The 25,501-nt window shown below is 36.2% G+C and overlaps 1 protein-coding gene across 6 annotated transcripts in view; it reads left to right on the top strand.

Annotated features, from left to right (window-relative positions):
• vti1a (vesicle transport through interaction with t-SNAREs 1A) overlaps positions 1-25,501 on the top strand; it is a 197,047-nt gene that overhangs the window by 7,335 nt on the left and 164,211 nt on the right. For 4 of the 6 annotated variants that reach the window (XM_063003027.1, XM_063003030.1, XM_063003029.1 and 1 more), the window contains exons 2-5: positions 681-739; positions 2,913-3,023; positions 19,637-19,714; positions 25,453-25,473. In XM_063003027.1, coding sequence (XP_062859097.1) covers positions 681-739; positions 2,913-3,023; positions 19,637-19,714; positions 25,453-25,473 — 269 coding nt within the window. The remainder of the gene's footprint in view (positions 1-680; positions 740-2,912; positions 3,024-19,636; positions 19,715-25,452; positions 25,474-25,501) is intronic. The other 2 variants (XM_063003028.1, XM_063003032.1) reach the window with 1 other exon arrangement.

Genomic DNA, 25,501 nt, shown 5'->3' with positions numbered 1-25,501 from the left:
AAACCCGATGGAATCGCTGTAGTTCGTTCGAATAACCTGCCTTATAAGTCATTGACTTATTAGAATCCTCTCTACTAAGGCAGCTGCCTATGTAGACAGTAAGACAGCAAGGCAGCTCCCTAGGTTTTCGAACACACCCACAGAATAAAGAGACCTTTGTAGTCATCTATGCCTCCATGGCCCCTGCTGGTTATTAGTGGCAGGGCAGACAGATAGGATTCTGTGAACTGTACAATCTCCACAGCAGGTGGGCTTGATACAATGTATGTGTCTAATGTGGCCAAACCTGCTTATTAAAGAGAACACTTGTCCAGGTATTATGAACAGTTTACACTTTAGTGGTAATGCTGTTTTTATTTTTACATTTGTGGTATACATTTTACCAGATGCAGGAGTGAACAGCATCATGTTAGTCTTTCCAAGTGCTTTTCACTGAGCAGCGCTTGATGGAGACGACTGCTTTGAGTTTGAATGAGGTCTCTCTGTACTTCACAAACGAACAAAGATGTTTACATGGGGAGAACGAAGACACATCAAATATGGATCTTTCATTGACGTGAATGTGTAAATATATCTTCAAATGCAGACTTGTTTCTTCCTGTTGATGCTGGATAGGGGCTCTTGTCATAAAGCGCAGCTCTCCCATCAACTGATCAATATGATTTCTGCTTTCCTTTCAGAGGACAAGACGCAGCTGGTTCTAAATGTCGACAAACAGCTCGAGGAAGTCAGAGAGTTGGTAGGTCTTTTGATCAGTAATTTCCACTTTTCACATTTTCTAAATAATGAGTTTGGGAGGGAAAGAAAAAACCCCTCTGCAGCATAAACAACACCTGCAATGTCAACACTGATATTAGACGCTCTTCATGTGGCTGAAGGCTGCTGTGTGCTAACAGTGTGATCAGCTCATAATGCGTATTTAACTGACACCTCCTGACACATTTCACGCCATTACTGCAGTAAGGTAGCGTGTCAGGGACTGAAAGCAAGCATGTGTGTGGCATGTGAATCACTCTGGTGCTTGTTTCCTGATGTAATTTTTGATCGGACAGACATCAGTCGAGTCTTTTGTGTGTGGTAAAGGGGTGTTTGTAGGGAAGTGATCAGAACTGGGAAGCCGCCACTATGGCATTTTACAGACGAATATGACAAGTCTGTGTCACATGATTAAGCACATATGATTAGAATTAATTTACGTACAAAAGTTGCGTCATTCAGGTGAAATTTGCAGTTAATAGCACTGGATAGAAGTTTGACAGTAGCTTTGTTCACATGTAGAACATTTTTGCATTCAGCAAAGGTCTTTATTCTTTTATTTAATTATTTTATCCAGTAACCAACCATCATTAATTGATGGGTTAAATATTACCCAACAAGCTAAAATCAGCAAGGCTTTAGGCTTAATCTAATGAGGGGCATAATGCATGTGTAAGGTGGTGAATGTGTGCATTTTTTGCAGCTGCTGGTCTTTTAAAGCTAACCCTGACTACATTAGTTAATATAACATGATCAGCATTGTCTTATTATAATATCAGGGCATTTGGCAAAATATTGAAAAAGGCGCTTGGGTGGTGCAGCCCACTACCGCAGAGCTTTAAACACCATGTCATCTGCCAATCGGGCCTTTGCACAGACAAGAGTGGCTAATGATCGAGGTCTTTAGATGGCTGAAACATCCTAGCCATTGGGAATGAACTTGTTAGTGCGCTCTCAGTGCCCATTCCAAGACCAAATGAAAATAGGAGGGTTGTGTCTGGAAAGGCATCTGACTACGAAGCATTTAAAATAGACTGCATGTGGTGTATTAAACCGTTTAATACTTCACATGCAGTCTTAAATGGTTTAGTTTTCCTGTGTTATAATTTACATGAATTTTAAGCTTCATGTTTAACGTACTATCAAAAAGCACACAATAGTGGCGTAGACACTAAGGGGTTTGAATGCTGATGTCAGAATTCGGCATAACGCTAGATTTTTTTCTTACCAGACATTACTGCTTTATTATGTACTGATTTGCTGGCTATTGGTTATGCATTAACACCTTTGGTCTGTGCAAAGCCTTTAGTCCCTGTGAAAAAATGATGTAAGGTGTAGCTGAAAGTTTAATATTATTGCTTATATATTTTTAACAAATTGTAATCAGTGTTAGTTTTAGTGAAATTTAATAACAGTTTGGAGATTTTGGTACCTTCTTCAAATGCTCTTTTTCTATGCCTAATTAATTTAAATCTTTTGAGATTTCAGGTGGGTTTCAGTGTGGGTTTTTGCAAATATGAACATGGTCATAAAATTTATATATTAACTTGTGTTATGTGCTGTTGCAGAAAGTTCTATAATCCCATTTCCCAAATCTCTATCTATTTTACTGAATACCTTGACTAGCTGGTGACTCCCCTGTCCATTTAAATAAGACTACTGACTGTATTAATTAAAATGTCACTTGGATGCTGGACTGAAAGTTGTCCAGATGGTCAGATATAATCCAAGTACCATTTAAAACAGGCCATATTGTAGATGCTGAAACATTGGTAACACTGTTTACTGTCTAGTGAGTTTATCGCCATGGGCTTAGAAACCACCACCCTAAAAAAATCCCCTTCTCCAAAGTCGCTACCTTTAACTAAATTGTTTAGTGACCTCATGTTCCCATCTTCTTGCTGTAGTCTAGCATACAAAGCTTATGTATAGTGTTGGAATAATTATTAGAAAAGAGACATGCAAATATGTTCATGGTAATCAGTGGTATATTTTATGTGAATGACAACCTTTAGAAGGTAGTAAGATTAATATAGTGGAAATATATAGCCATATATATTCATTTTTTTATATCCTGGGAAAATAATATGGTTGTTTGATTGATCATTTGAGAATTTGGATGAATGTAAATGTAAATCTGAATCTAATGTGCATAGTTGGAGCAGATGGACCTGGAGGTGCGAGAGATCCCCATCCAGAGCAGAGGAATGTACAACAGCCGTCTGAAAAGCTACAAGCAAGAGGTGGAGAAGCTCGAGAAGGACTTCGTAAGTAAACACTCCAAAAACACTCAATCATACAAAACACAGGGCAGCACTCTTTGTTTACAGCTTTGTTTACACACCAACAAAAATCTATTCACTCCATCCTTCAAAAACCTATACTTTGAAGGTCAGTGGGGTGTCTACTGAGGTTAATTCTGAGTGAGGTTATAAAGCTGTCTGGGGCCCAAGAAGAGTGGACCGGTTCTTCTTCTAGACGTCCTTGTTTAGTTATTCATAACTCCTACCTGCCCATCCAAAAATCCACTCCGAACACATCAAACCTTAATGAAGGCCTTGCTCTCAGAAGCATCTTTTGTGTTGCTTTGCTGTTATTTATCGTTGGTTGTGTTTAGATCTGAACTTGTTTTTTTATTTATGACTTTCTTACCCTTGAAATTGCATAAATACTCAAGAATGTGCTATTTGAAAACACACACTGTCCCTCTATCAGTTTCCTAATAGCATGCCAGCTAACACATTTGCCAGCAGTAGACATTATAGACAACAGTGAGTTGTTTTATATTGTTATTTTCTTAATAACATATTTAACAGTAGCCAAAGTGTATAAAATATTTGTACTATATCTCAGACTCTCTTATCAGCACAACAGAAGTGTTTTAAAAAAAGAAGATCTCCCTTTTGGTTTTGTTTAAACAGCATGCAGTTGTACTAAATAGTATGTTAAATTATTGTACTACTCATGATCCTGTTAATGTTCTAACATCATGTAGTACACAGTGTGCTATTTGAAATGCAGCTTTTTGTTTAACCTTTAGCACCTAAAGCTTTAGCACTCCAACTGTGCCACCCTAGGAGGATGGGTCCCTGCTGAGTCTGGTTCCTCTCAAGGTTTCTTCCTGTATTTTTAAGGGAGTTTTTTCTTGCCACTGTCGCCCTCAGCTTGCTCCACAGGGGTTTTTGGTCTGTTGGTCTGGGTTTCTGTAAAGTTGCTTTGAGACTATGTCCATTGTAAAAAGCGCTATACAAATAAATTTGACCTGACTTGAACTTTCACTCATCAGCACCCACCTCCAACAAACCTGAGTGATTTCATGCGAGAAGCAGAACGCCAGCAACCCAACATTCGTAATCACAGTGGCAGATATTAACTCTTAAGGTGCATTCACATGAAGTGTTTTGCACTTTGCTCTCAGCGCTTGGCTTGAGTGGTGCAGTAAAACGTCATCAAAGTGCGAATATGAGACGAATAAGCGATCACATAGATCTACGCTTAGCTTTTCCGAAAGCTCAACGTGGTTTAATGTATTTAATGAACGACACAGGAACACTAAACTTCTCTCAGTTATTAATGGTCATAAGTTCTCTCCACTAATGGAATTCCCCTGTCGTTGTTTTTATACAATAAGTCACGTTAAACTTTGTTCACATTAAACGTTGTTCGTTCTGCCCGAGTCGCTTTTACTACATCATGTCAAACAGTTCGTCTCATTGGAGGTGCTTTGAAAAGGTCAGCGGCAAGCTAAGCAGCACCGCCACACTTAATTGGAAACAACGGCACAGCCAGCACATAAGCAGTTTTTCCACTTATCATGTGAATATGCCCTTTAACTCAAACTTTCTTAGAATTATTTAGAACGTCTACATAATTTAAACAGAAAATATGACCATTGCTATTGCTTATTTTAGCTAACATCCTAATCTAAATGTACATGAAAAATCAGCCATCTGAGAGACTTTAACTGTACAAATCAGGTTTTTAATCTTAGAGAGACCTTTACATTTTCAGCATTTGTTCATTAGGGCATAACAAACACAATGAAGTAATCTCACATATATGGGGCTCGGTGGGTATCACTGTCGCTTCACAACAAGAAGATGCTGAGTTAGATTCCCAGGTGGGGCGGTCTGGGTCCTTTCTGTGTGGAGTTTGCATGTTCTCCCCATATCTGTGTGGGTTTCCTCCCGGAGCTCTGGTTTCCTCCCAGGTGAGATGAATTGGAGATACAAAATTGTCCATGACTGTGTTTGACAAAGACTTGAACTGATGAATCTGGTGTAACCAGTAACTGCCTGTCCTGCCATGAATGTAACCAAAGTGTGTAAAACATGACATTTAAGATCCTAATAAAATAAAAAAATAATGTACATATATGGCAATTAAGACTACTACCACCTACTATGCTGCCTTTAAAGTACCTGTAGGAAACTCACACAAACACTGGACTTTTATATTTAGATTTTGTGTATATTATTTTATTTATTGTTTATTTATTTATTTATTTATTTATTTATTTATTTATTTATTTATTTATTTATTTATTTATTTATTTATTTATTTATTATATTTTTCCCCTTTTTCTCCCCCTTTAGCGCATCCAATTGTCCAATTTGTATCGTGCTTCCTCTCTGTCTATGCCGAACCCTGCCCTGACAGAGGAGATCGAAGCTAACCCATATCCCCTCCGAAACACTGGCAGCAGCTGGATGCATTTTTGCCACCCACACATTGATGAGTTTGGCGCCACCTAGCGTTGCATGCGGAGAGACACACCCTAAGGGCACCCACCCTCATCTCTTGTGTAGGTGCCTCTTAATCAGCCGGCAGAGATTGTAATTGCATTCTGAAAGAGAGAGACGGTCCCCAATCTCTCCCCCCCCCACCTGAACAACAGGTCAATCGTTGTTCATATAGCCGCCCAGCCTTCGAACGGCTGAATGACGCACTTTCGAAATCCAGCTCTGGTTGCAGCGCGTGTTTTTACCGCTGCGCCACCTGAGCGGCTATTGTTTATTTTTAATATATCTTTAGTTAGATTAATGTTGTTGGCTTCTGAAATCTTGTAATTGTGCCTGCTAGTAAAATACTGAGAAACTAAAAGGTACAAGTCAAGTCAAATTTATTTATATAGTGCTTTTTACAATGGACATTGTTTGGTCCCCAGATGGGGCGGTCCGGGTCCTTTCTGTGTGGAGTTTGCATGTTCTCCCCGTGTCTGCGTGAGTTTTCTCCGGGTGCTCCGGTTTCCTCCCACAGTCCAAAGACATGCAAGTGAGGTGAAATGGAGACACTAAATTGTCCATGACTGTATTTGATATAACCTTGTAAACTGATGAATCTTGTGTAATGAGTAACTACCGATCCTGTCAAGAATGTAACCAAAGTGTAAAACATGGCGTTAAAATACTAATAAACAAACAAACAATGGACATTGTCTCAAAGCAACTTTACAGAATCCAGGACCAACATACCAAAAACCCCTATTGAGCAAGCCGAGGGCAACAGTGGCAAAGTAAAACTCCCTTAAAATTACAGGAAGAAACCTTGAGAGGAACCAGACTCAGCAGGGACCCATCCTCTTTGGGTGGACATCACTTTTATCTTATTTATTTAAATCCTGCCGTCATACCCAACACCTGTCTGTAATTGAAGGTGTTCTGGAGATTGATTACCAGATGGCAGCAGCATCAACAAAAACCCCAAAAAGCATGAAAAAAATGAGAACATTTATAAAAATGAACTCAATGCAATGATCTGATGCTTTGCATGTGAGACTGATGACTCAGATCACAGTGGAAATCTCTCCTCTCTGAAAGCCTTCACACTTCTCTCCATGGGCATCTAATTGGCTGATGATTAATCTTTAACTTCTTCTGCTTGACTGGTGCTGCGGTTAATTATCATGCAATTAACACTCGCTGTGCAGGGGTTTTGCACCACATTCATCTTTGCATTCCTTCTGCCTTCGTTCTTTTCCTCTTCTTTTGGCCTTAAAGCTAAACTTTGTTATGTCACGTCTGTGATGTTGATTATTTCTTCCGTTTAAACGTTCAGATCTTTTAACTGTAGCATAGCATGTTTGACCATTCGTTTACTGCTTTGAACTTGTCCTGCATAAAGAGAATATTTCTGTTCATTCACTTGTCTAAATTCTGACTGTATTGTGTTGATTGTGTTTTGACTTTTAGGATAAAATAATTATACTGATTGTTCTAGCACATTTTCTTCCTTACGTTTTTGCGCATCTAACTGATGAATCCCCCTAAAGCTTCTGTTGAGAGTAATCCCCAGCCAATGTCCTGAAGCTAAGAGATTCAGCAGGTTTCTCAGAAGTGCCAAATGCTTTAGCATGAATGGCTTATCCTCTCGATGTGATGTGAACATAAGCACACACTTCTAAAAGATGTCATGAAAAAGGCCACCACTTATTTTTTTCCCTCCGAAAAGGGGGGTCTTTGTTGTGCTTCCATGGGAAATCAAGGCACTGTACTGGCCTTCCACTCTTCTGGCCTTATGGAGCTTTTCCCTTCTTTGACGTCCAGTCGTTCACCCACGTTTGAAGTCTTCCTGCCACTTGCCACACTCAGCCTCCTGTTCAGAAGCAGATGGGGACTGACTGACCCAACAACCCGGCCACTTTTCTAGGGGGGAAAGATGCACATATCAAAAGGACATCCCAAAGGCATGTTTGCTTTATGATGGCTTCATTTTGATAATAGGGGCAGGGGGTCTGAAACTAGGGAGCCCTGTAGAGACCATACGTTAGCAAAAGGAAGAGGGTTTGAACAGGAACAGGCAGAATAAAAGCAAAAATCTGATTTGTGTGTGATTTGGCTATGCTAAACGTCAGTGAGATCAGTGGAGCAGAATGACTTGCCTTCTAGTAATGACTTTGATCTGGCGGAAGATCACCATACTGGACGCACAATTTAATGAAGCCACTTGGTTAAGGTGTGTTTTCTTTTTTCATGAGCTCTCATATGAATACAGTGCTATACACGTGTACATTTTCTGCACTTAGCACACACTTTAATCCAAAGCGACTTACAGTACTGTGACAGTGTACTGTCTAAGCCATTACAGGTTAAGGGCCTTGCTCAAGGGCCCAACAGTGGCAACCTGGCAATGGTTGGTCTTTCAAACCAGTAACCAGTAACCTTTCAAATACTAGTCCAGTACCTTATCCGCTATGCTACAACTGCTCTAATGCCAGTGTGTAAAGTGGCTGCTCTAAATCACCACTAGTTGTGAGCGAGTGATCTAAAAGATGGAATGGATTGGCGTCCTCTTTAGTGTATAGTACTGCCCTTCACCTAGCGCCTCCAGATGGCACTGGACATACTGTGACTCTAGTCAGAGAAAGAGGGTTACTAGAGATAAATGAAACGTTGTCCTGCAACGGGTGGGCCGCATTTTGCAACTAAAGCGTGAGGTGAAGCTTTGTACCTGGAAGAATGGAAAAAGAGCCCAAGTGCAAATTGCTTGACTAAGGTAGAACAATACTGGTGCTAAAAGCCTCTAACAAAATAGGGAATGAATGCAGATAAATGAGGTGGCCAAAAGAAAAGAGAGAGAACAGAACTGCAAACTGGTCGTCATAATATGACAGCCAGTTATTGAAAAGAAGTTAAGGAACCCTAAACAAAAGACAGGGATATCACTGCATGAACGTAACCCCAACAACTGGCACAGCCCGTGCATATAGGTGGGGCCTGCTCTGAAAAGGGACGTCATGCCGCTTCTGGCATGGTTTGGTCTTCCAATGCAGTTCTGTCATGAGACCCGAAAATGCTGCCATGCTCCGTAGGTCTCCAAGCTAAGCATGATGGCATTGCATACCAGCAGAAAACCGGCCCAGAGCAGGTGTCATGGTTCTAGAGAAAGCAGTTTTGCCAAACAGAAATATAAGAGAAACCATGATATAGAAAGACTCCCACCTGAAGCGAATGAACACTAATGAGGCACAGATGATTGTCAATAAAGCAAAACTGACACATTATCTGTGTCTCCATGCCCCCTCTGCTGGCCAAAGAAATGTCCATGCATAAGAACACTGCACCTATACTCCTATACGTAACATTTTTCTAACTCATTATTTCTACCAATTTTGTTTCACCAGATGTTTTTGGGGCATGTAGCTGTGAGCATAGTTAGTATATTCTCTGTGAGGAGTGCATGTGTTGTAAATGGCAAGCTGTTTCATTTTTATATTTATAACAATGGGTTAAAAACATTATGGTAATTAACTTTATAATTTAAAATATTGTGAACTGCCTTGGGTAAAAAATGGAATGATGTCCAACAAACCTATGGTTAGGTGTCCACATACATCCAAAACCATGGCTATTGATATGGATTTAACAGCATCCAGCAAGATTTCGTCTGTGGGAAATTGTGCCCATAAAGCTGTTTAGAGGGATTAAGGCCAGTTCCTCCACACCAAACTGGTCAAACCATTTGTTTGTGGATAAACACCTGAATTCCATCATTGAGAGGGGTGTCCACATACGTTTGGCCATATAGTGACACACGCACCAGATTAAGTAAACAAAAATAAGATGACTTGGAACATTCCAGATTTACACAGGACCTACTTTATGATGGTTGTTGTTCTTTTCTTCACCGGAAGAGGGCGACATTGCACCTCATATGTCAACATTGCACGTTAATACAAGTGATCCTGGTACTGTTTCAGAATAGCTTTGCTTCTCCTGAACCTCTTTAACAAACTCTGATCGTAGTTTTGATTATTAATATTATTATTATTATTATTATTGTTATTATTATCATAGTAGTTTTTATATGACTGACGTATGTACCCACACTGCTACAGCTTATCAATGTGATCGCACAGACAGAAGTTAGTATTGTTAGTAATGCCTCACATTGTAATCATAAAACTATATTATTGTTTTAATTGTATTTTTTTTTTTTATCACCGCTTCTTTATACTGGTCAGGGTCGGAGTCCATCTTGGGGTCTCTGAAGGGATGTAATTTTTGTGCCTTTGTGAAATCAGCCGTGTAGTTTCAGTGATTGGAAGACGATAGGTTGATTAGTAAATGATACATAAATGTGCTTAAAATAAAGGGGATTATTTATCCATGCCTGAAAACATTGCATGTCAAAACGCAATGTTCAACACACAAGTACAAATAATATGATTTAACATTGCAAGTGTTCTACTGTATTGCACAAAATGCACATCATTTTTTATTAAAATGTGTAACATTAGTTTTACAGATGCAACACTTGCACTATTTGGATTAATATGTTCATAACAAACAATCAGTTATTTATTATAAATGTAATCTAAATTATACAACAGTGACAAATTGCACTTGCATGTGTGGATGTTCTGGCATTCTCTCATAATTCTCTCATAGATTTATTATGCGATTATGTGACAGCTGCATTCATTAAGTGTTAATAAGTTGACTGCATTGTTTAGAACTGCAGATTTGATTTGTTTAGATTACAATAGGCATGAAAATTCCATGAAGCAAAACTACCAGCTCTCCTGGTCCATTCTCACCATCAACATAAACTGCAAACGTTGTGACACCAGGGACAAAAAATTGACAAAACATTGATTTGTTCTCCTGGCTAAAGAGGGAAAAGTCATGAAATATTTATGAAATACATTATGAATCATTGGGCTCTTTTAAAAATCTAGATGATCTAGAGGCCACTTTCACATTAGCTGCCTCTTTCTTCCTTTTAAGTGCAGTTTATTTACTGGGTCAAATCTGTGAATGAGTCCCCCTCAATTAAAAAAAACGTGTGGTTTTCTCAGACTTGAGCGTCTCTAATAAAGGTCATTTAAAGGATGGTTGAGGGGCATGTTGGTTGACTTTGAGGGTTAGATGTACCTGCTTGCATTCTACTTAAAAAGAGCCTTGCTTGTTATATAATATGAACAGGATATATGAGCTGTATGTTTACTGCTCTTCATTTTCTTTGTACGTTTGCATACTGATGATAAAATCAACAACTAATTAGACAGATGTTGCAAAATAGAAACAAAAGAAATAAGAAAATATTAAAAGTGGTCTTGTTTTATATCCCATTTTATTTATTAATGTTTGCAAAATGAGTGGAGGTCAGATTTGTGTGAAAGTTCTTCTACCTCCCAAAACCTAATGAAAAACAACTGTAGTCATGTTGCTGGGACCGGTTGCCATGTTCATTTTTTCCTGCATATTCTCCCTTCCATTGTAAGTGCAGCTATTTACAATAATTACATTTGTTATACAGTCAGCACAATACCTTGGTGGGTAGCTCTGTCGCCTCACAACAAGAATGTCCTGGGTTTGATTCCCAGGTGGAGCGATCTGGGTCCTTTCTGTGTGGAGTTTGCATGTTTTCCTAGTGTCTGCATAGATTTCCTCTAGGTGCTCCGGTTTCCTCCCACCAATGCACTGTCCAAGGACAAGCAGTCCCACTGTCCAAAGACTTTCACTGTAAGTGCAGCTCAGGTTAATTGGTGTTCCTAAAGGTCCCTCTGGGTATGAGTGTGAGTGTGTTTGCCCTCTGATGGACTGGTGACCTGTCCTGTGTTTTTCCTACCTTTGGTCCAGTGAATTTGACCCACCGTGACCCTAAATAGGATAAAACGGTGGTACAACAGACAATGAATGAATGAAATTTGTTATAAATGCCACCTTACCAAGGGTGTACAAACAGCAGTTAGCAGGTTTTATTCCTGAGACCATGCGATTAATTGCCGCCCTGTCTTAAGTGTCCTGATTTGCGCTCTGTTATTCTGGGAAACCAGACCCACCACAATCCTAACCAAGGTAAATTGGTGGTAAAGTGTGTAAATGAAAAATCAAAAGGTTTTTCTGTGTAGTAGCTGGATGATTTGCGTTGTCTCATTCTCTCGTTGTTGTGTTGTAGTGTCTGATTTGAAATTGAGAACACGTTTGTGCTTTAGTTACAGTCTTTATCAGTCTTCATTTTATAATATGACACTGGCAGTTGTAGCCTAGCGGTTAAGGTACTGGACTAGTAATCAGAAGGTCGCTGGTTCAAGCCCCACCACTGCCAGGTTGTCACTGTTGGAACCCTGTGCAAGGTCCTTAACCCTTAATTGCTCAGACTGTATACTGTCACTGTACTGTAAGTCTCTTTGGAAAAAGGTGTCTGCTAAATGCTGAAAATGTAAATGTAATATGAGATACGCCAGAAATGTAACGAACAAGTTACCCCGACACCTCCTAATAAAAGTAAAAGCTTCTAATTACATTATATTCTCCATGTTATTTACAAGCAGTTTGAAAGTTTCGACATTAGTTTGTACATTAGTACATTATGTACATTAGAGTACATTAGTTTGAAGGGCGGCACGGTGGCTAAGTGGTTAGCACTGTTGCCTCACAGCAAGAAGGTCCTGGGTTCGATCCCCAGGTGGGGCCGTCCGGGTCCTTTCTATGTGGAGTTTGCATGTTCTCCTCGTGTCCGTGTGCGTTTCCTCCCACAGTCCAAAGACATGCAAGTGAGGTGAATTGAAGATATAAAATGGTCCAAGACTTGGTTCAATATAACCTTGTGATCTGATAAACCTTGTGTAACGAGTAACTACTGTTCCTGTCATGAATGTAACCAAAGAGTGTAAAACATGACGTTAAAATTCTAATAAACAAACAAACAAACATTAGTTTGAAGCACCAGTTTTAAATGTGTAAAAGGGGCACAAATTGAGTCCGTTCTAAATAGATTTCTCATCCAGCCAGCAGAAAACAACTTTAGGGTGCAGCTCTCTTCTCTCCTCTCTTTGCTTTGCATATATTTATTCTTAACCTTCACTGCGCCTCATTTTAAACCCTGGCTGAAGTTTAGTCCGGTGGGGTTATGTTTATCATGTTTCTGTGCAGGGCTTAAGTCTGATTGTCATTAGAATTTAGCATGCATAATGAAGTAAAAAAGCTATACAGAAGTCTATAGCATTAACGATGTTGTTAAGCTCCTATGTCTGTTGAGCATTCACATGCTAATTACGTGACCATTCAGTCCACACAAAGGCCATACGATAAAGTTTCAAGGCGGCGTACAGCTTATTCATATACATGCGGATCTACACGCTTCCACACAATAAATAATAAAGCTAAATTATCTCTGCGACTTGCATGAAGCTGAATGTAGCATGAATTAAGCTCAGCAATACAGTCACTGCCAAAGCTAGAAAAGAGTTACAAGATTTTGTTTCCAGACAAGAAACATTTGAGAGGCAAGAAACAGCTTTTGAGAGGCATGTGGGGAGACATGGAGGAGAAAAAAAACAACTTTTATTTATTTATTTTTTTGTTCTTGTCTGTGTAAGGTTCATTGAACCATATGTAGGTAGCCACAGGCTAATAGGCGATTGGTCCCCTGCTCGCCAGGTATCCAGTGCCTTAGAAATCCCTCCTCCATTTCCTCTAATCTCACCTTTTCTCTGCTGCTGACCCGGGGAGGCACAATTCTATTCCCCACTGCATGCCAGAGGAGAACGCTGGGATGGAAGTGGGTCCGGCCCTGCCTGCTCTGCCAGGCTCTCTTCCCATCGGCTCTACACTATTGATTTCTGCAGCGCTGCCGAGCTAAGGTCGGCTCTGCCAGCGCCTGCGCCTGCCTCTTCCCCAGCTTGCCATTAATGTTTACGAGAGAAGCCGATAGAGAAAACGCAAAGAGGAAAAAGAAACGGCTTTTGATTTTTTATTAGAAATGCTTCCCTATTTCAATATTGAGTTTAATCGGCTCTTGTGCCTCAAAGAAATAAGCAATGAAAGCGATTTTTCAGCCTTCAAAAAGTATCTTCTGCTTTTTCTATCAAAGACGGGTGGATTTGTGTTTTTGTTAAGAGTTTTCTGCCGCCCTTTGACAGTGTGAGCAAACTTGTGCAGCTTATTGACGGCTCTTGCTTCAGAAACAATAAAAACTACACTTGGTGAAAAAGAAATATAAAAATCAATGTACATCTAATATCAAACACTTATGAACAAGATTCAGTAATGCTGCATGAATCTGGCTTTATTTTAATATGGCAGATGCTATTTTTTATTTTATAAATATGTACAGGATAAAAATATAACTATATACTACCCTTTAATCCACGTGAAATATTCTGGCATTGTTGTGTAAATTATTAAATAAGTTTATATATAACATGGCATGCATTGTATTTACTTAACGATATTTGTAAGTATTTATATCTGTGTGTTGCACACATACATATATATAAATACTTATAATTATAAATATAATTACATAAATACAATGTTTGCAATGGTATATAAATGTATATTTAATAAGTTATAAAACAATGCCAACAATGTCAAAAAATGGCAATTTATCATAAGTATAGTTAAGTAAATACGTTTAAAACAAATATATTTATATATGTATTTTATGTATTTTAAGGGTAATTCATGAAAGTTCTGATTAATATAGAATATCGTAAATTTAATAAGCATACTCTTGATTTTGCTCTTGAATTGTTGCCCCTTGTCCAAGATGTCGGGCTGTCCGACAAAGAGTGACCTCTGTGCCTAAAGCCGCCAGACTACTCTATATGAGCGCTTACATTAACTGCTTGAAAACTTTAACAACTTAAAAATTTAACATCAGAACAGGAATTTTCTTTTCTTTTTTTATGTATTAGTATCACAATGTTCTATGTTTATATATATATGTATATATTTATATATATATATGTATATATATATACTGTATATGTATGTATGTATGTGTGTGTATGTGTATATATATATATATATATATATATATATATATATATATATATATATATATATAAACTGTGTGTGTGGGTGTGTGTGTGTGCTTATCAGTAGACCCAGTGTTGTCGGGGTGGCGGACCACTTTCATACAATGACACCAACATGATAATGACATAGTAGTGTATCAGGTGCAGTAGCGTTGTTGGGATTTTTAATACTGCTTAATTTAACTGATCTCATAATCAGGAACACAAACCCTGTAAGCACTGGTTGTAGGTGTACATTTAGAGACTGGAGCTATTTTCTTTTTTCATGCACAATGCCATTAAGATGTTTAAAAACCTCAACTACTTTGCTGCACCTGCTCTGCTCCTGCTACACTTTATACTAATGTCTTACTATGTTAGTGTCATTGCAGTGCTGAGAATGTTCCAAAACCCTGGTCAGGGTGATCTTCTGGGGGCCACTATTGATGGATAAATGAGATACAGGGGTGACAAAACGTTACAGTTGGGAATAAGTAAGTGTAGCTTATAAAATAATGTACGTACCAGTGGTGTACCTAATAAAGTGCTCAGTGAGTTTCAAAGGACTTAACTACTTGGTATAACACACTGGAGTGTGTGTGTGCGTGTGCATTAGGCTGTTTTTTTTAGCTCGTGGAGAACGTTAGCCCCCTGCTAGGATAAGATGCATTATTTAGGATTCTGTTGTGATACTGTAGCCAGCTTGAAAAGGTCTTTGCTTTCTTTAACCAGCCCAGCATTTGGGCTCTTCTTATGACAATAGCAGCGATTCTAATGTGACCACAGGTTGTACTTTATAGACCTGTTACTCCTTTCCCACATGTCTAGTGTTAATTCCTCTTAAACAGTGCAAGAGATTTTTATGAGGTGGAAAAATAGGTTCTGTGGCAATGAGAGACCAGCTTTGTGCTTCGACAAGTCCAAATTTGACCTGGTCAGACCTTTTTCCACTGGTGAGAAACGCTTAATGAAATACAATTTAAATATGGGAAATGAAATATCATTAATTACTCTTTATCATTTGCCACCAAGCATGTGTGGGGTGAAATTAAAGAGTGCAGAAAGAGGGAAAGTGTTTGCAGAGTCGCATCAGGACCTCTCATTAAACTCTGCCAGTGGGTGTTTTTATGCCTTTAGCAGCCAATCTAATGAACTATTTACTTTTGCAGCTCTTTTTACCAGCAGCCTTTCTGCTGTCAGTAAGTAGAAAGGGGCAGAACAAGCATTGTTTTAACTAACAGGGTCTTTCATTATTGATGCTTTCCTTTTGGATAAAGTATAAAGAACTGTGAATGTTTTTAACCTGTTTAATTGTAGTGAAACCCAAATAAATGTAATAGTTAGATTTTTAAATTGTAGTCTGGGTCTTATAAATGTTCACATTAGATGTAATAAGCAATTGAAGGATTTACTTCTGTAGGTTTTGAACAGTGATATAATGTTTGTTTGCCGATTAATTAATAAAATGTAGGGATGTAACGATACACTCTACCCACGATGTGATATGATTCACGATACTGGGTTCACGATACAATTTTTCCCCTGATTTTTTTTGTAAACAAAATGGAATTGAAGACAAATTATGACAAAGTTTCCTTTTATTATTTCTCTTTAAAATAAAATAAAATAAAATAAAATAATGTATTTGTGCTTACCTTTTATTTATTTAAATAATGAGTGCCCTTTTATTTCTGAGGTAGGTACAAACTATGCAAAACAATGCTGGCCACACCCCCATCAGCATTATTCCTCAGCCCTGTTCAGGCGCCATCAGTCAGCCAGCAGGGGCCGCAGTTGCACCAGTTATGAGGACCTATGATCTGACTTTTTTACCCTCTAACCCTGAACAACAGCCAATCGTTGTTCATGCTGCCGTCCAGCCCAGTCGGAAAGGCAGAGCTGAGATTCGATACGATGTAATCGAAAGCCCAACTCTGGTGCGCTAGCGTACTTTACTGCTGCGCCACCTGAGCGACCCCTGGTTTTACTTTTTGTGTAAAAAAAAAAAAAAAAATTTTAAAGTAAATATTTTACTGTTTAAAGTAAATATCGATTCATCTTAAATGAATAACCGATTCAAATCGTGGCACATGTGCACTGATTTTTAACTGTCTTGTGGTGCATCGTTACATCCCTAATAAAATGTGTTTTTAACCAGGCACAGGAACTGTTGTTAATGGTTTAACAAGATGTGTTATAAATATCAGGCATTCAGATCTTTGTAAAATGAAATAAAAACAGGAAATGTAAAAATTAAAAGGAAGTACAAATAAATATATTTGGTCTAATTGCTTTCACATAAGCTGAACCATTTATTAATTAATAATACAGCATTTAACAATCCTAGAGCATTTATTTGCTAGTAGAGGAAAAAAACGGAACGCAGTTGAACTGACTCTGTCAAACTAACGATTTCAAGCATCACAAATCAAAGTATTGCTAAGACTGAAGGTATCTGCAGTCATTACTGGCCGTCTTTTGTGCTGTAGATAAAGGAAGAACAATCAGCACAAGGCTCGTTTTACTGCAGGAGAGGCTTCTAAATTGGATGGGATGTATAAGACGCTGCGTTTTGTTCCAATCAGTTACTTTCTGCTCCGTGTCTTAAAGCTGCATTTGCTATTCTTTTTGTGAGCACCCCACTCAAAGGTTACGTCGCCAAAGTGCTTGATGCTCTGAGCTACAACAAACTGCTATTTAGAAATACCAGAATGAAACAGCATGCATGTTTTGAAGATGTCAGGGTATGTATTCAAATAAAGGCTTCTCCGAGGCTTCCAGTTTCAATTACCGGCGAGCCGACATTCCCCAAAGTTCTGTAAGATGAAACCAGACTAAAACGGAACATGTGGGTGTTTGCTTTCCCCTCACCGTGTCAGTGATGCTTTGGTGTGCAGCGCTTGTTAAAATAGATGATCAACAATTACTCATACACAAACCAATGAAAAATCAGCTTCATTTTTCTCGAACTATTGTTTTCATTATCAATTTTTAATTTTTTGCATTATGCAGTTTTCTTTTAAATATTTATGTATTGTTGTTGTTATTACTTTTACAGTTCTGATTAATTAAAATACTTACTATTTAATAATTATACTTTAACATACATTAAATAAAACATTGTATTAGTGTATATATAATATATACAAAAATCTTAACATTATTTGATAACACTACCAGTTTTTATTGATTTGAGCATTGAAATTATTTAACCAAATATTTAAAAAAGACCCTTTTTTTTATTCATGATAATAAAATCATGACTTTAAAGCATTATTTAGCTCTGTGACACAACACGGTTACTTTAATTATTAGAAAGTACAATTAAAAACATTGAAAATATTATTATTGAATTTATGTTATTATTTTGTATGTCTCTTTAGTTTGTTCTTTCTGTTTTATTTTTATTTGTATTTCTTACTTTTCTTTTTCTTCTTCATCCTTTTGTTCCCTTCTCTCTGTTTTGCTGCTTGTGAGGCTGCCAAAGTAAAAAATGTCTTCCTAAAAACTGATGAAACTATCAGTATAATTCTTATTTTACTTTTTTATTTTTATTATTTTTTATTGCCATTAGCCTATCTTTGTATTCATGTTTATAGTTTTGTTTGCCATTTATAATGTTTTTTTTTTATTCATTGAATTGTTTTTATTTGCCTTTTTGTTCCTAATTTATTTAGTTTGTCTAAAGGTAAATTAATTAGTAATAATTTTTTTATGTTATAAACAAATAGTAATAGCAATAATAATAATTGAAATATCAATCACAACAATACTACTACAAAAATTATTAGTTAATTTATTATTAATTATTAATAATAATAATTAAAAAAAAAATAATAATAATAATTATAGAAATAATAATAATATAATTAATAATAGTAATATTGATAGTAATAGCTATACTACTACTACTAATTGTAATATAATAAATATAATAGTAGTAGTAGTAGAAATTTGTATATATACACACACTAAGTATTATTTTTACTATAATTGTTTTCTTATAATTACAGTAATAGTAATATTAATAAGAATAGTAATAACAATAGTTATAACAATTGTAATAATATAATAATAATAATAGCTATACTATTACAATTGATAGTAATAGTATTAGCAGTTTGTGTATGTAAATATTTACTATGATAGTAATAATTATAATAACAATCATTATAATAATAATAATAATGGTAATATGGTTTTAATAGTAATATAATGACAATAATAATAATAGTAATATAATAATAATAACACATTTAAGAAAAAATATGTATTTATTTGTTATATATTTTATTTGCACTTGTTCCCCGAGTCTGTCCAGCTGCAGTAGTGAGCATAGCGAGGAGAAGCGGTCTCAGTAAATAGAATTTCTTTCTTTCAGCCATTGTGTGTTTACTTTGGAGGGTATTTGAAGAGGTTGGCTATGTTTGTAAACACAGCATCCACAGCTTGTGCTCGTTCACAATTCAAGGTGGCACCGCTCTGAAGTGTGTGCGTGGGTATATGGGTGTGCCTGTTTTCTTTTCTCTTTTCCTTTTTGGACATGGCATGTCTCTCTCTCTCTCTCTCTCTCTCTCTCCAATGTGTAGGGGAGAGCAAGCCTAAATCTGATGGCACGCCAATCGCATCAACCTGGGTGATGAATTATTCTCTGTCTAGCTGCTCGGCTGTGCATTATCACAGGACCTGCCAGGGTACAGTCACTGACAGTGGTGACAGCCCCGGAACACATTTCCTTCTGACAACTTACACTTTTTTAAATACTCTCCCTTCTTTCGCCCCCTAGAAAAATGTTTTCACATTCTTCGCTTTTTATTTATTCAAGTGCAGGGGATGTTCTGTTATTGCAATGACTTCAATTCAGCTCATCTAAAACGACTGTCTGAACACGGGGACACACACATTTACTTATAAAAATAACACACGAGCAATCATCGATTGTAATGTTTGTTTATGTGTTGATCCATTAGGGGGCTCTCGTGCTTAACAAATATGTCTTATATTTTATGCCATCTGAACTAAAACTTGTTTTTCTTTTTTTTTCTCCCTCTCTTTTCTTTCTTTCCCGCTTCTATCTCCCTCTCTCCCCCTTCTCGCTCCTTCTCTTGTTCTCTTTTTCTCCCCTCATTGCAGAAAAGGTCACGTATTGCCTACAGTGATGAGGTGCGGAACGAGCTCCTCGGGGATGACGGGAGCTCCTCTGAGAGTCAGGTAGGGCGCTAATCAGGAGCTTTGGGCTCCCGGTGTGGGTGGCTGCTCGGGGCCGTCAGGGTCCCTCTTTCTTGCACACACACAAGCCCTCTCTGCCATTGGCACCCAGTCATGTGGAAGCAACACTGTTTAATGCAAAGCTGCCCAGTGCTGAATGGACTCTGGGCTCTGACCGTGGTCTGGCCAGCACCAGATTGGGACATATTGCCCCTTTCTCACAGCTGTTCTCCATCCGTCTGAGTGCTTATCTTTCCAAAGATGACCCCCCTCTACTTTCCAAAAAATGCCTAAATCTGCAGCTTTCACAGTCTTTTAAACACAAAGGAAGAGAGAGAAAGATAGAACCCCCTAAAAAACCCAAAACCCAGAATATTTACAGACGTGTTGAGGAATCGACGAGTCAGAATAGCTTTACATATTCAACCTGCTGTTTGTGTACAGCTCAGTTAAAATGATTTGATCTGAAGTCTTTAAAATGCTTAATAATTCACAGTCAAAAATAGCAATATCATACACTCTTTAAAAAAAGCTACCTCTGATTGATTGATTATTTATGAAGTTCTGCTAAAAAAATCAAAATGTCAATGGCAAACCTGCCATTCCCAATTGAGATGCACTGACGGCTTTTAGACTAGAATAACAAGTGTGTTTAAATAATTATATAGCATTTTTACAATCCTGTTACATTTGTTAAAGCACATTCACACACACACACACACACACACACACACACACACACACACACGCACACACACACACGCACAAAGGAAACTTATATGGTTTGATGGACACTTAGTAAAAGAAGGGTACATCAGTACAGATGTCATGCTGAGCTGAGCTAAATAACGTCAGTTTTGTTTTTGATTTTATTTCATTAACACTTCAGTAATGACCCTTGCACTGCTTCACTTCACATCTCACAGGCATGTGTATGCTTAGCCTACATCCATGATTGATATGCATATTTACTTTATTAGGTAGTCGGGCTGCCAAACCTATTATTGCACTATTTCTTTGTAATTTACTGTTAAATAATTAAAATATTTAAACATTTTATTTCAGACACACATTTAAAACTCACAGCTGGTCAAATTACTGTTGCATATTTCTCTTTATTTTGTTTGCTTTTGTTGTATTAAATATTTTGTAAGGCTGCTTTTATGTGCAATTCTAATAGATGTACATTTTACTTATATATGATAGTTATATTACATATATTACAGCTTGTTTTAGTTATTTGTTGAAAATAGGCTGTCCAATTATGTAAAATAATAAATTAAAATATAAAATAATAAAAAAATAAAAAAATACCTAAAATTTAATTTGTATTAATAACTTAAAATAAATTTATTTGTGACTATGTAAATGCCATTAAAATATTTAAAAATATATGTATCCCTAATATATGTTTATAAAATAATAATAATTATATACATTATGTATATTAATTATTTATAAATAAATAAATTATAGCAATTACAAATTATGGAAATCTGAAAAACATTTTTATAGAAGGATTTTCAGAATCCACAAAATGTAAACATTCATATTTTTTGTTTTATAATAAGTGTTGTTAAAGTGCCTAAGTGAAATTAGGAGCCAATCTTTGTCATTAATTTTAATTAATTAAGTATAATATAATATATATATAATATATAATATATATTATATATATAATATATAATAAAGTAATTAAATGTATTTATATATAATTAAATTAATTACTTTATATGTACATACACAGGGTGAGTCAAAATTATGTTAACACTTGAATGGCGGAAACCATTTTTTCACAAAACATACTTTTTTACAGGACAGTCTCAACCTGTTCACCATCATGTTCAACACACGTGAGAGCAACAGTACCATTTAAAGCCCGGACACACATTTAATGGGGAATAAGTCCATTAGTGTTAACATAATTTTACTCACCCTGTGTGTGTGTATGATATATATATATATACATATATATCAATCTTCAGTATACACATATGTACAAGGAAGAAGAGAGAGAATACATACATGTTTTATAGGAGATCTCTCTCTGTCTACAGTGCTGTGTTTTTATAAGTTCATTTGCATTCATTCCTGTATTCTGTAATCAATAACGTTTAGTTACAATGCAGACATTTAAAAGTCTGCTTATATCTTAAGGCAGGGAAAATGTAAACAGAAAATACATGTGTACTTGAACCCTGTGACTTTTCAGAAACAAAACTTTATTTGAAACGTTGTGAGTAAAGCAGCTTGATAATGCTCTGAGTGGAACCTCCGACCTTTAAGAATTGTAACTATAGTTATGTGGAAGTGATTTAAGTGGAAGGATGAGCTAAGGTAAATGGAGCAAGTTGGTCATTTTCATTTCAGATGATCTAAAATAAGGATCATTAAAACTATAATCATTTCATATAGAGCTAACTGGCTAGATCATTCCTACTTGCAAATGTGTTTGTTACATGGCTGAGATTTGTAGGGAAGTAAATACGAAGATGTAGTAATTTCCGTAGTAAATGTAGTAAATGACGTGCTGGCTCTACGATAATGACTGCAAAATATTTTAATAGAGTTCTGCATTTATTCCTTATCTGCATGCACACAGAGAATGAATTGGCGCTATCGCACGTTTTTGTTAATAACATGATGGTCTATCATTGCATGTTTTTCACGCTCAAAACAGACTTCACCACACATGTACCTGAAGAAACACACACACACAGACACATATTTTACACACACAAACGCTCATTGGAATAGTTTCGATTTCAGTCAAAGCAGACGGCTCGGCCGCAAGAGATTGTGCTGGTTTGAACCGGCATGGACCAGGTTTTTTTTTTTTTTTACGTGCAAAGGAAACTGATTAGCACTTGCATTGGATTCTGTATTGACCACCAACAATTCTTTGTTTGTAAATCCATAGATTATCATAGCAAAAGTGCAATTTTGAACATGAACTAGCTAAATACTTTAATGGTGACTTTAAGCATTTATGGCATTCTGTTAAATAGTCCATCTCCAACCAGCTCAAGTAAAATCGCATCAAAATGTATTTCATTGCTTGCTTTAAAACTGATAATAAAAATGAACAAGACTAAGCTTGAAACTGCTTTTCAAGTATTTGCAAATCCTTAGTGTGGGCTTAGTCATTCAAGCAGCACAAATTAGATTGAACATGTTTTGTTTTCTTGTCATTGAGATGTAGCAGTGGCTAGGGCTGGATTTAACTCATTTAAATAGACACTTCTGTAGGGTTTAACCTAATGTGAGCAACTTTAGAAAGATTCTCCTGAAAGTAAAACCTTGTAGGTTCTGCACTGTGGCCTGTTTATTTCTAGAAAGGGAGGCAAAGATATGCAATCAGACCAGGTTTTTTTTTTCAAGCGACCCACATTTTGTCCATGATTTTTATCGCAACCCAGGCAACAAAAACAATGCATCAAAACAAAACAAAACACAAAAATATATATACTTAATTAATACACGTGGTGGCAGTCTGATCCCACTGTGGTTTACAAGATGTAACGTAAAGCCTCCACATGGGGATGTACATGGACAAGTTTATTTCACGTTTAAGTGGCTGTTAAAATTTGTTTATTTAATTATTATTATTTTTACTCTGTGATTCATATTTTTGGCTTGCGACCCAAACCCTGATCTAGACTACTGGCCTTGTAGTATGTAAGGCTGGTACTTTAATTTAAATACACTATGTTCTATTAGAAATGCATGGAATCATGTAATAGTTATTTGCTTTACATAGATTGTTCTGCAGATATTCTCTTTTAAATAACTTTATTTATCAAGTTTTTTTCTGTAGTTCTAGCGATGCTCTTAGATCAGAAAGCCAGTTTACTAGTTATACTGACAGGATTTCTAACAGCTCCTTAATGTCTGGAGCGCCAGTCGGCTTTGTTCTCAGTAGAGAGTGTGCGCGAGGAAATGCTTCTTCGCTGTGAATCCTGCTGTCCTCACTCACGGCGGCCACACCAACGCAGTTTAACATCAATCCATCCACCCCGCCTTTTTACTCTGGAATCAACTTTATAATTTATGATCCAAGTGTCCCTGCTTCTTTTCTGATATGATAGCAAATGGTTTCAAAATAGATACATTGTGAATGACCAGCACCCCACAAAAAGAGATAAAAAGGAGTCTAATGATGGCCCAGAGCCTCTCTTTAGATCTGTTAACCTTTAATCTCTCACTAGAAATTAAGATAAAAAAAATCGCACCTTCAATGGGTGATGAATTAAAAAACTTGTCCCTCCCCTCTTTTGCTGAACATGTTGTGAGTTTACGATAAGCACAGCTCCTTCTCAACCTAGGACATCTTTCCTGCAGAAGAAAAGCCTACCATTGACAAAATGTTAACAGCAAGTGGCTGTAATAGTAGTAACAATAATAACAACAATATTAACAATATAAGAATAGTGATTGTCATCTATTTTTATTATACTATTAATGTTTATTATTATAATTTATTGTCGTTTATATTGCTATAATCAATATTATATTGATATATTATAATTTGTATATTTATGTATTGTTTACATATATATATATATATATATATATATATATATATATATATATATATATATATATATATATATATATATATATAATATTTTTATTATGTTATTACTTTCATGAATATTATTTTTATTATTGTAATTATTTGTATTAGTGTCAATAGCATGATAATAGTTCTATTATTATTATAACACAATTATTGTCATTATTATCAATATAAAGTTATTGTTATTATTATATTACTATCTTTATTAACATCAGAATTATTATTAATTTCATATTATTATTATTATTAGTCTTTAATTACTATTATTTTAATGTTGCTATAATTATGACCAATAACAGTATTATTATTTTTTAATTATTATTTGTAAATATTTATATGATCAATTTTATATTATTAATATTCATTATCAATATGCGTATTAATTTCATACTATTTTTATTGTTACATTTTCTAACATTATTATTATTATTATTACTATGATTATTATAGTATTTTATATATATATATATATACTGTATATATATACATGTATATATATGTGTGTGTATATATATATATATATGTGTGTGTGTGTTTAAATATATAACATAGTATAATAATAATAATAACAATGCTAACAAATATATTCATTATCCTGACTTTAAATTATATATTTATAGTGTAGGTAAAGCAAGGCTAGATACAAAATATGTTAGTGTATTAGCGTGTATGAGGTACTGACAGCATTTAGGTCGAGTTATTAATGATTATTATAATTTCTGATGAATTGCATGGACAGTGTAATTCTTTGCTGACAATCATAAAGGTGTAAATCCTAAATCATTATAGTAAAACAGTCTAGATGTGTGAAGCTTATACGTGTACAGTCTATCCTGTATGTTTTTATTTTCATGCCATATTAAATAATGTTATGTGGCTGTTTCTTCCTTGTTCTCTTCTGATGATTGTTTAGACAGTAAAAATCATTCCCTCTCTCTTGGTTTAATGTGACAGTGCAAGAATTAGTTCTTGTTTGGCATGAGTTATGTGTTTAGACACGTTTAAGGTGCCTATCTGTGATTTCTAATATGCAAACAGATAAATCGTCAAGGTTAATTCTGTACTCTGCTGCATGACTGATCTGCTGTCATGTCTTTTCATTTTATCTCCATCTATCTCTCTCTTTCCTCTTTCCCTCTGTTTCTGTGCCTTCATGTGGCAGCTGATAAAGTTACGTGAAGAGGTAAGCACACCTTCTATTTTAGCCCATG

Source organism: Trichomycterus rosablanca, chromosome 10, assembly GCF_030014385.1.
Source record: "Trichomycterus rosablanca isolate fTriRos1 chromosome 10, fTriRos1.hap1, whole genome shotgun sequence".
Taxonomy (NCBI): domain Eukaryota; kingdom Metazoa; phylum Chordata; class Actinopteri; order Siluriformes; family Trichomycteridae; genus Trichomycterus; species Trichomycterus rosablanca.
This window is presented reverse-complemented; position numbering and strand designations above follow the sequence as displayed.